Below are 12,058 nucleotides of genomic sequence, written 5' to 3'. Positions count from 1 at the left end.
TCGGCCGCGTACCAGTTGGCGCTACCTGCTCATTTCCATGCGACCCTGGTAGCGAAACTGAAGCAAGTCGAAAAGACCGAACCGATTCGGTTTCGTGCCGTGTCGGACCGGTGGTTCGTGCTACCTGCTGTTTTTCATGCGACCCTGGTAGCGTGGTTGGAAAAAAGTTTACGAATAAGCAACGCAACCGGCGGCGATGTTTGTTTGTGAGCCCCGGGCATCGTACCAGCTGGACGCTACCTCCCTCGGAGCATGTTCGCCTGGTACGCGGATGCGTCATTTGTCATTCTCGGCTTGCTTGATTCGGGCCGGACGTGTTCCGTTTTGCTTGAAACTAGATTCGAAAATGGTCGCAAGCGTTTCGGACGGCACAGGATTCAAATTCAAACACACGGATGAGAGTTGTTATTTTTTCCGCCAACTGTTTCGGGCTTCCGTGGTTTATTCGAGATGGTACAAAAAATGAAACTGGGAGTGTGCTTTCACTACCACAACTAAAATAAATACTTTTACAACTCGTTTTTCTTTGACTGTTCTCGCGTAAAGTAACAACAATTTGGGAGGGTGAATTTTTCCGGTCCGGGATAACACACCAACCGACTTTCCCTGGGTAACAAAAGGAAAAACGCATTCGCCAGTTTTTGTTTTATTATTGCCTACGAACTATTCAAACGATTCCTCCTCCTACATTGCACCCATTTTCCCCCCATCGGTTTTCCTACAATTTCTTTTAAATTTTCACATTCGGTTTTTGTTTAATAATAAGTTGGTTGCATTATGTATATGTACGTGAGTCCTACTAATACACCTTTATCACACGAACAGAACATAGTAGAAGTAAAAACAACGTAAGCAAGGAAGTACGTTAACGATTACGATCGGGTTTCTCGCTTTTTTTTTCTTCTCTCTCTCCCTCTCTCTCTCTTTCTCTCTCACACACACAGGAACACATAGAAGAGATGCATAAGATGCCAAAAATACCAACATGAATTTACATTCTTACGCGCGTTGCATAACTTTAGGCGCCTGTAAATAAAAAAAACATAAACCCGCCTAAATGTATGCAATCGTTTACAGCACTTTCAATTTCATGGCTACTTTGATAGCTTATTCATCTCTTCTAGCATGTTTGGTGGTCATCTTATTGTTTCCTACCGGTTTCAGATTGATTACTCCGCGCTTCTACTTTTAAAGTGAATAGCCGCTACTCAACGATACTCTGCCGACCTTTTGCTTTTTAGAATTCCTTTCTCCCTTGCATACTTTAGAGCCTCATTTAACTTGTCCTGGAAGTGGTGTATAAATAATAATAATAAATATATATATATACGTTTTTATACATCTTTTTTCCTCTGGTTTTTGCCTTCTTTTCTAACGGGCTAATCTCGTGGGCTAATCTAAACGTGGGTTCTGTTTCCTTTCTTCTGTTATTCTCTCCTCACTACACTACTCCTACTCCGGCTGCTCCCTAAAGTTCCCTTTAATTCCCTTATATCTGCGATTAACTGTAGGCGGTAGTTGGTTTGGTTGTTTTTCCTAACGGGGTTGTCCTAACTTATTACTTACTTTTATAAATCTTCTTGTATTTTCTTTTATTTATTGTCTACATTCTAGTACGATTTAGCGTCGCCCTTTGGTTTCAGCACGAGCTGCTTCCCCCTTCCCGTAGCTGTCCCTCGCTATTATTGGATGAGTTGCACTACTTCCACTATCGTTTATACTAAAACTGGCCGCCGTTCGGCTTGATCGTACGCTTCTCCCTCTCTCGCTCGCTCTCCCTCTCTATCGCTTCCAACACGCAACAGTCTTGTTAAGTAAAACAAGCCATAACTGTCCTAGCTGCAAACTGCTCTTTGCATCGCAGCTCCCCTAAATGCATGCAATACGCACGGCCAAACTACGCACAGCTCGCAACGGGCTAGCTGAGATGCAGCGGCCACCGAAAACGAATAAAAACGCCCAACAAACACACGCTCTGATATGGCATAACTGGAGCAACAAGTGGCGTCGGCGGCGGCACATTAAAAGCTCACACGCGGGACACTAGGCCCGCGCATTGACGCACTAAAATTCAGCCTTGTTTTTCCATCGCTTCCACGCAAAAACAAGCGCACTCTAATCTGCTGCTTGCTGCATTCCAATGTGCCCTACTGATAAGAGTTTCCACATGATGATGATGTGTGCTTGTTTGATTACCGCTTTTCCTACTACTACCGCTACTGCTTCTACTGCGCGCTGTCCTTTTTTCTTTTTGTCTTCTTTTGCTGGATATGTGTTCCCTTGACCCGCGATGCCTATGCCTTGGAAGCCTGTTTGCTGTGTGCAGGAGCAGCGTTTGCGCCGCACGAATTGAGCTTAATGATGGTGGCGGCGGGCGATCGCAAAATCGAAAAAGCCATTAAAACAACAATTCGCCTCTGCCCGGCTGTCTGTGTTCGGTTCGATCGATCTTCCTCTGTCCCTTCGTCAGCAGCGGGGTTCGGTTACGGGGGTTGATTACGATTTTGATTTTGATTTGGCTTAAAGTTTCCTTATCTCGAGGACGGTGGTTCGTTGATAAGTGACGTGTGACTGTGCAATGACTAGTGGGTGATAAAATAGCGCGCGCGCGCGCGCTTGGTATGGTGGGAAGAACATTCGCTACTTAGTCCGACAACCGCCTACGCCTCCTGGGCTCCACTTTTCTCCTCCTTCTAGAGAAACGAACAGATCGTGAATAATACTGTAACGACGAAGAACATCAGCACCACGTCCCGGCGCAAGTTACGGTCACGGTAGAACGGTCGCGTGCTGAAGCTCTCCAGGCGTGTTTGGCGTAGCAGCCACAGTGGAAGCAGCAGATGCATCACGTCCGGTATCATGAAGCCAAGATCCCGCACGACCTGCACGGAAGAAGGCGGGCATTATTAGCAGCTGGAACGCTGGCGGATTCGACCAAGCCTCGCTTACCTGATGGGGATATCCTTCCCCACGAAACACGTTTGATATGAACTGGTCGACACCGCTGGCCAGGATGTGTAGTAGCGCTATGCCGACGATGCTAAGCGTTTTACGGGCCGTCACCTGGCTTTCTACGTTTGCTAAATGCAGCACGACACTGGTTGATATGAGCTCGGTAATCTGAAAAGAAGGTAGAAAATCAATCAACATTATGGAACATCTATGCTTCAGTTTAAACGCCTGAATGTATGCAGTGCACATGCGAGGAAGCGTAATAGAATGATTCGAGGACTACATTACATTACACACTTCCACATTTTTACAACGAAACTTAGTTCCACAAAGTACTCGATACTCACGGTAAAGAACAACTGATGGTTCCACTGGTGGTAGTACTCGTCGTTGTAGTAGTTGAGATACGCCCACCACGCGTAATAGTGCGAAAAGATGGACAGCAGAAACAGCACAATCATCGTGTAGCGCACCTTGCACTGTAGCAGCAGCTGGACCAAATGCTTCGTGCACTCGTACAGTGCGATCACACCGACCACGATCAGCAGCCACATCTTCATCGTGTTTTGGGTCGCATTGAAGTACATGTGCTTGTAGGAAGCGATGCCCGATTCGTACGTTCCTGCGGGGATGGGATCATGAATACAAAGTCCACACACACACAAGCGAGCGGCGTCGCTGGATGAAACGGAAATCTTACCCTTGAAAACAGTATCCCAGCAGGAGCAGGAACAGAAGCGCTTGTCGACGAACCGGGAGTAGTTCTGCCAGAAGTACCACAGCACGGCAATGTGGGCCGGTGGAATAAGGGCCGGCCCAAGGCTTCCGCAGGCACCGGGCAACCATCGAAACACATCCATCCTCATTTTGATGCCGTCTTCTGATGTTTCCGACGACTTTCTTACCGTGGCTGGCTGTTGCAAACCTGCAACGAGAGGGTGCGCGATAATGATTAAGACGAGGAAGCAATACAGCAGACGTTGGATGGTTTTTTAATTGTAGACTCAGTTGGAAAAGGGAACACAATTACTTCAAGGTACCTTTAGGTGCTCTACGGATGTGAAGATTAGTCACATCAAAATTACTTCCCACGGCTTCCCCAGAAGGTCGGAAGCCATCAAATTAAACCCGAAGCGAGACACGGCACCAGACACTACGTGACTTGAGAGTTACATTCTCCGCTTCTGTGCCAAGAGTCTTGTGTCTTGCCCCTTTTGTGGCCATAAAATGGTGTTCCTATCAGCGCCTTAAAGTATGCAGCTCTCAGAACAAAATGATCATAGTACGAGCGGAAGGATGGCGTACAAAAACAATCAAAATATATCCGAAAGCGAAGCGACTGTGCATTGAATCGAAAAGTGTGCAAAAAGCCATGATCAATTTAACAAATGTCTGCCACTGCTGCAAGGCTGCTGCTTACTGCCAAATCCCGCCGATTCACCATTTCCCTTTTGCGAAGAGGATACTATTTCTGGCTCCGTGGCCTCACTGTACAGTGCCAGACGCACGCACGGGCTAGGGGCACGACTATTTCCACATTATTCAATGGAACGTAAACCGATTCGCTGATGATGCAGCTTCAGCATGTGCGCTCGGAATGCATAAACGGGGAGACAGGAGAAAAAACGGAGCCAGAAAACAAAGGGAAAGAAACACAATTTATACGACAAAGCGGTTCGTACGTGCAATTGCAACTGGTGGCGCTACACTGCACACAGTAGCGGACGCGATTATGGTGTGCTGTTTAAAATGTGTAAGAGTAAATTAAATGTAACACACGCCGCTTTAGCTCTCCGGAACGTCCATAAACCTAGCACAAACTGTAATCAGTGCATAATTTCGCGACAGAAAACCCTCCAGGACTCCATATCTACGCACCTGCAAAACTGCACACATCCGAAAATTACAGCAAACTCCGACGCTCAATGGAATGCAACGTCGGGCTATAAATAGCGCCGTTGGGCCCATCGTCCCACCGTTTTTGCAAAGTTCCATCCCATGCACGCCTGATGGAGCGCAGGCAAGCCACAACAAATTTAGTGACGTATGCCTTTTCGGTGGTAAAACATTTCGGTACGACGCGGTGTGCTGGCCAAAAATAATAATCCTGCTTGCACTCCCACCAGCGACACCAGCACAGGGTGGTTGCAACACCGGTTGCAGCAGAATTGCAACCGAAAGTTCATTAATCGTGTTAGTGCGTGTGGTGGTGGCGGTGGTGCTGCTGCTGTGCATTAATTCATTCAGGGAGGAAATTAAATTTTCTTCTAAATGGATTTACCACCCAGCGCGGATCGCGGATAAATATTAATAATTCATTGATTAATTAAATTTCATTGCAATTCCTTCGCACGGGAACAAAGGAGGTTAAAATAGGGAAGGTTTAATACTCGAACGGGATAGTCATAAGGTGGCTCTTAAGGATTGTCAATCGAAATGCATACTTTGAGGCGAATTCATCATCCACAGGTGCTTCATTTAATCCATGCATCATTTGCTGGATAATCCCACATAAGAGCTCTCGTAAGAAAGATTTCACCAGCAGAATGCTCTTCTTCCCAACGATTACTCCACCCCCTAAGAACTGACGCTTAAAGCCCCACATTGACGACGGGAATCTGTCAATGTTCGAACGACAGTGATCGATGGGGCCCTCTGTCGGAAAACGTCAGCACCAAGCGCGCTACTCCCTCTACGTCTACGCCTGCCAGGTTCCTTCCACCAGATGATTGGATTATTGCTTCCGATTGGCATTTCTTGCTATCGCAACCTTTAAAAGAAAGCCATCTGCGGCACCGGGCCATCTTCTTTCGCCAATGGGTGTGTGAGTGTGCAATTCCTTGGCAAGCCCAGTGCTCGCATCGGCACGCAAATGGTGCGCAAATAATTCGCCATACCGAGCGAGCGTCTCGTAGCGTCCGCAAGCGTTTTTGTCCTACGCGCGACACTTAATTACGACAAATGGTTTAAAGTGGGTTTTATTTTCGAAACATTTTCCCTCGCTCCCCCTCCCCTGTAACTCGTCCCACTGCTTCTTCGCCGCTCGCTCGCATGGACTTTGTTGTGCCGCGTCGGACCGCGCGAGACAGCCGTGCGTGAAGACTAATGTAGAGTAAAAGTACGTCACCGCAGCATCAAGGCCCGAGACCGATGAATGGGATAGGTCATGGTATTTTGGCAGCGGCTAATTATAGCGAACCATCACTCGCGGCATCGCTTGCTGCACTGTCGTAGTACGTATGCATGTGACATACGCCGACAATGATGACGAGGTCGCCTCTACCCTACCATCCATCCATCGGTGGATCGGCTCTGCAGGTGCATCTGGTGGGGCCACTGCACCTGGGTGTGTGACGTGCGTTTGTGTGTGTGTGAAGGTGTTGTTTTGTCTTATTTTTGCACATCGAAGGGGTGTAAGGGACGTCCGGAATCGAAAGGCGCCCTCGTTCGGTTCGACGACTATCGATTAAACAACAAAGTCGTAGCCACAACAATGTTGCTGCCGGGAGTGAAAGGTGTAGCAATCGAACTGAGTACAGTTAATTCGAGGCTGAAGTGAATCACATCAGAAATTGGAATGAAAATTCCAAGACTCCACTAAGATTCCACTTCTCTACGTTATTGCATAAAGAAAGGATTTCTTTACGACGTCAAACAAGTCGAAAGACTCTTAAATTACACAACACCACAATTGCGCCTGAGCATGGGGTCTCTGTCCAGGGAATGATCTAAAAAGACGTACAGTTTGGATTGCTCACATCATTGAGTTGGTAGGATCAGCCCATTTTTAACAAGAGCTCTTCATTAGTTTTTCCCACCTCGGGACCCACAGAATCTTAAATAAATTTTTCTGAGCATCATCAATATCGTCATGTCTTACAGATGTCTGTGAATCATGAAACTGTAAATGTTCTACACATTAATCGCTATTAGCGTACTGTACCTTTGCCCTTGTGGATGGCATACAACCAAATGATAAAACATTCAGAGACGTTTGGGTCATTCTCAAGACTTGACCCCAACTCCGGTCAACTTGGTAGCATTTCCCAGTTCTAAAGCCTTCCCAGACTACCTTTATCCAGCTGTAGGTTAATCAAGTAACGAAAACGAGAAATGGCAAACTCTAGACGGCCAGGGCGGTAATGCAGAAAGAATAAGACCATCGTAAAGATTGATCAGCGAAAGACACTTACGAGCGAAAGCGATGACAACGCATCCACATAGCAATTCCCAACCAACTGCCTCTAAAGAAAGTCTTCATGAGCACATGTGGGATATAACATAATTGATTTTAATTAAAAACGAATTCCCTTCTGAAAAGAAATGGTACCTCCTCTATCTCATTCCCAGCTCACACCAACAGGCCGCCGCCCGGTGATACATGGGCGTGATAAATTATGACGAACTGCTGCTACTGCCTACTCAACTCAAAGCTACCGCCGCACACGATCGGCGACCGCGATCATCATCAACAACAACGTGTGGCGTGTGTGTTGTGTTCCAGTTTTTCAGTATCAAAATTAAAAACTCCCAGCAGCTCGCTCATAAGCAGGGTCATAAAACTGATGGCAGATGGGTGAAAAATGTGTCGGGTGCGGCCCCGAAAAGCAGTGAGTCAGTCCCGTAAAGCCGGCTGACGGTGGATTAAAATGACCGGCGGCCTGGCCCGCGAATGACCATCGCACAAAAGGAGGAAAATTGGCGTTGAGATGGAACGGAGCGGACCGGATTTTGTTCCTCGTTCGTTCGTTCGCTCGTACGCTTTGGAGTTTATTTTTATCAGACCGAAAGATTTATCTAGCACCTTGCTTTGGGGTGTTTGTGGTTTGCTGTGAGCTTAGGATAGGATAGGAAAGCGGAGATTCGGAAGAAAAGTAGAGTAGCGTTCGGGGCGGTTTTACAGACGGTTCCTAGCGTATGTATATCCTAACCTTCGTCATGTGGAGTAAGGCGGAAGGTAGCAGCAGTGGACGATTGCTTAATTTTCTGTATCAGACTGGGCCCGGGACATGTGGAAAGGTCCAGCACGGAGAGCTCCAAACTGTTTATTGCGCCTGTTTTGTAAATATTCGCTCGGTTTGTTTGCCGGCTAGGCCAGTGTTGAGGATAAGCAGCACGTTTGATCTAACGCTTGTCGGGAAATTTGACCAAACTTCTTCGGGGTGAAACCAAATAATGAAATTTAAATAGTTTGCTATACCAATATTTTATCTTAAAACCCTCAAGCAAAAATCGAATCACCTCCATCAAAATTCAAAGTCGTACAACGTTGAGAATCTTGTTCCGGTGGGGAAAAAGGAAATACAAACAAACACAATCAATCGAGGGAAAGGAAATTGGTCATAACTAATCATATCATCGGCCCCAAAACGCTACTTCCTCTTTCAAGGACGCATTTCGAGTGCAGGAGGATGTGAATGAGACTTCATGTGCTGTTTTAAATTAAATTTTAAATATGCATGAACGCATCAACCTTCTACATTCCGATTGCAGTTAGCAATAAATCCGGAACGATCTTGTTCCACTTGTTCCAACAGAGCTCAATCCGCCCAATCGATTACAACAACATGTTGTTTCTGTTTGCAAGCTCTAATTTCATTTCCTTTGGCACAGCACGCTTCTCGTGTGGGAAGATGGAGGTATTGTCTAATGGCAAGATACATACAGCGAGAAGAAAAACACAGTAACAGTGTGTGAGTCTTGTAGAGCAGACTTTACAGTCATATCGCACGCCATCCGACCTAGGCATCCACTGTGTGCCTTTGCTTTTCAAAGCATTAAAAAAACTAAACGAGGAAAAAAGTCGCCGGAAAGTCTTTTGGAAGTCCGAACAGTTTGTTGTTCAGTGTGGGACAACCGATTTTTGGCCGATTTTTTCGGCACTGGCCTTCCGGAGGCGTCAACAAAAGGAATCTAATTGAAATGCAAACAGGTCACCGGAATCGCCTTCGTCGTCGTCGTGAATGTTGTCTGCCGGCGTTCAGAGCGCTTAGGTCTATTTGGCATCGGGATTTTGGCCGTTTACGCCTCTTTTCGTTCATCGGAAAACTTTAAGCTTTACAGTCGGTTCGAATGGGCTCAAGGACTTGTGGTTGGGAGGGTGGAGAGGACAACTGTCACCGGACAATTTATTGTCAAAACGACCCGAGCACCCGACCGGGATCCAAGTAGGCGTAATGCTTTGTGTGTAAAAAGTGATCTAGTAGGCGGTATCTATACTACTAACCCGAAGTTGCTGTTGTGAAGATGTTTGCTCCCGTCGGATACACACTATGGCCCAGTGTTGGTCGTCTCAGCCGTACGAGTAGTGAACATTCCAGCAGTGTCCTCTGTACATCCGTTTGACGACAGACTTTAGCAGGAGCGTGTTTGTTGATCGGTGGATAGAGAGCTCCTCTGCAAAGATTCGTTACACCGCAAAGACACACACGCACACTACACGTTCACGAATGGCCGGCGGTTGTCCTCACAGCCTTGGTGGTAGCAACGCCAGTTGGAAGCCGAACAGCGGTCAAGCTGTTCATAAAGGCGTCGCGTTACTATGATTCCTGCACACAGCATCATTCCATATGCTCCCTTCGGAAGACGTGTTTGCTTTGACGATGTGATTGCATTTTCTCCACACACACACAAACACGTGCGCTTCTATGCGACTCAATCTCACGCTCTCACATCTCACGGCTACTGCGTTCGAGGCTCACCGTTGCTCACACACACACACAAACACACACCCACACACAAGCCCGTCCACATACAGCGAGGATGGGAAAAAATTTGCACTTTACAAAAACACACCCCCTTTTCTTCGAAGGGAACGGTGTGCGCGTGATATAAAGGGAAGCACACTAACGGCGATTGACAGCCACACTTACACACTGTGCCTCTTTCTACCTACGCATTGTGTACCGAAGGGCCGTGTTTTGGCACTCGAAAAGATGTTAGATTTACGCACGAACCAATAACGGACATGGGCGACACGGGCGCGATAACGATGACGGAAGTGACGTAGCCGAGACAGGGAACGATTTTTGGGGGGCTTCTTCTCGCATCTGTCAAGCCATTATTCGCATTTCGTAACACACACACACAGGCACTCACAAACCGCTGGGACCAGGCCACTACCGCAGGCTACTGATACTCTGAGGACGACTTGTTTCAAGTGCCACCGCTTCACTCAACAAAAGCAGCACGGTGATGTTTGCTAACGCTGGCCACAAAATGGAAGCACTTCAAGCACACATTCTGAGACGCAGGTGTGTGCGATAACACCTCGTAATATCTTGGTTGCTGGTGGCATGGACCGCCCCGGGGATAAGGTTGCTTTCACTCTTCTAGCGCTGTCCTGGCTGGCTGCGAGTTGGCGTCCTCTTCGGTTGCGCGACGTTCGTAGAATGTGAGACTGGCTGTACGCCTACTAAGAGAACGCACGCACTCTTCTTAGTACAGCGGTTGCCAAGAGAGCAAGGCGCATGCGAGTGTGAGAGCGCGCGTGAAGGAATGAGAGCGAATGGCGTTTGTTTACGTTTTAGCTGGAAAGTAACGCGCCCGTTGTTCATGTTTTCCGAACTGTCAAAATACTTTCTAGCTAGCGCGTGATTTCCGTGTATGTGTGTGCGAGTATGTTGAGAGCGATTTTCCGCTCCCGTTACTCGCTCGTATCATTTCACGGTGATAATGGCCCGAAGAGCGCACACTGTCTCTTTGTGCAGGAATGAAAAACAGATGGTGTGACGAGCACGACGACTGTGCCTACGTGTCAAAATCGACGGCGTACCCACTCGTCATACAAGTGCTCGAATCCGCATGCAACGTCCTAATTTTGTGTCACAAGCCCGCCGGCCATACAAAATTGAGGACGTTTTTACATGGGCTGAGGACATTCTGAGGACGTTCGGATTCGGGCTTATGGGGTGGTGTGTGTGAGCGTTTGCGCTCCAGGGGTATACATGTGTGTGTGATCACGCTGTTTGTATGTATTGTGATATGTGTTTTCTTTCGCCTTGCCACTATTTGCTTCACAAACAAAACAGCTCTTTTTTAAATCATTTATTAAAAGAGGCTTTGGCCCTCAGAGACCTCATCCGCCTCTTTAAACACTCCGATAGTATCCGATGCCGGCTCCGAAACACACCCGGAAGCTTCTTACGCCGCCTCCGAAAGAGAGCCAAAGGCTTTCATTGCACTAGGTTTTTCCCGCAAATTTTTAACACAATTGATTAATGCGACGGTCCCTCCGATACAGGAGCGATCTCGACGTGACGCGGATGTTTTGGCTGGCAAAGTTGCTTTGCCTAAACACAATTCTAATCGATAACAGCAACTGCGGCCAATGGTTTGTTTACGTGCCGGCACCGTACCTGTCAAGTCTACACCGACGCGACAATACATACCAATACCGCGCGTTTACACGGTCGAGCAGTGGCATACACAGGCATACACATCGACTCAGGCAGTGGAAGAATTGACAGAGCAGCACAGACGATCATTGCCATACTGGCAAAGAGGGATAGCAATATGGAATGTTGCACACGAGCACAAAATTGGGTACAAAGCTGAGGACCTTGTTCGGAAACTGCTCGACAGGACCAGTGGGTATACAGAGTGGAGCGCCACAAACACACCTGGCTGTTGTATACAGCGGTCGCACACTAGTACGATTTGAATTTTAACGCTGCCCGGTCTGTGACCTGCGTCACTACGTCACCACTTGGCCATTTCCGCCTATCTCCCCAACACCCGGTGCGTCCCTTCTCCACTCTCCTCGTATGCTAATAATTTCGTGCCTGCCGGTTCGGGGTTCGGGGTCGGTTTTATTTCTTCATTGTTTGTGTTGCGGGCCGTGTCGTCGTTGAACGCTATTTGCGCTTCGGTTGCCGCGGGCTTGGAAGGATTTAAGCTCCCTGTTAGCTGTTGCATGTCGTGACTGACGTGACGGCACTCCTTTATCAAGCAAGGACCATTTGGTTTTGCGGGATCTTCCGGCAAGCGGTTGCCGCCGCCTACGGGGCAGGTGTGAAGTTGTATAATTTTCTTTACAAGTTGCACCTGACCACGAGAGTGCGCGCGGTTTCTCGTGTGCTGCCGGTTGTGGCGTGCCATTCGCTAA

General features: G+C 47.7%; 1 protein-coding gene across 1 annotated transcript; it reads right to left on the bottom strand.

Annotated features, from left to right (window-relative positions):
• Positions 1-405: 405 nt before the first annotated feature.
• LOC118512154 lies at positions 406-10,427 on the bottom strand. The gene is made up of 5 exons (XM_036056194.1): positions 9,179-10,427; positions 3,653-3,877; positions 3,300-3,574; positions 2,950-3,120; positions 406-2,882 (listed from the first exon to the last, which is right to left on the bottom strand). Exons 2-5 carry the CDS (start codon positions 3,816-3,818, stop codon positions 2,694-2,696), a joined length of 801 nt encoding a protein of 266 aa, XP_035912087.1. The 5' UTR covers positions 3,819-3,877; positions 9,179-10,427; the 3' UTR covers positions 406-2,693.
• Positions 10,428-12,058: the final 1,631 nt, after the last annotated feature.

The sequence above is a fragment of the Anopheles stephensi genome, chromosome 3 (genome assembly GCF_013141755.1).
Source record: "Anopheles stephensi strain Indian chromosome 3, UCI_ANSTEP_V1.0, whole genome shotgun sequence".
In the NCBI taxonomy this organism is placed as follows: Eukaryota; Metazoa; Arthropoda; class Insecta; order Diptera; family Culicidae; genus Anopheles; species Anopheles stephensi.
The sequence above is the reverse complement of the archived record's forward strand: the minus strand, read 5'-3'. Positions and strand labels throughout refer to the sequence as shown.

Excerpts from the sequence above, each read along its gene's own strand:
- LOC118512154 (XM_036056194.1), bottom strand. The coding sequence starts at position 3,818 with ATGAGGATGGATGTGTTTCGATGGTTGCCCGGTGCCTGCGGAAGCCTT. Across the intron at positions 3,121-3,299 it reads ACCATCAGTTGTTCTTTACC|ATTACCGAGCTCATATCAAC; the intron begins GTGAGTATCGAG and ends CCTTCTTTTCAG. Across the intron at positions 2,883-2,949 it reads GGGAAGGATATCCCCATCAG|GTCGTGCGGGATCTTGGCTT; the intron begins GTAAGCGAGGCT and ends TCTTCCGTGCAG.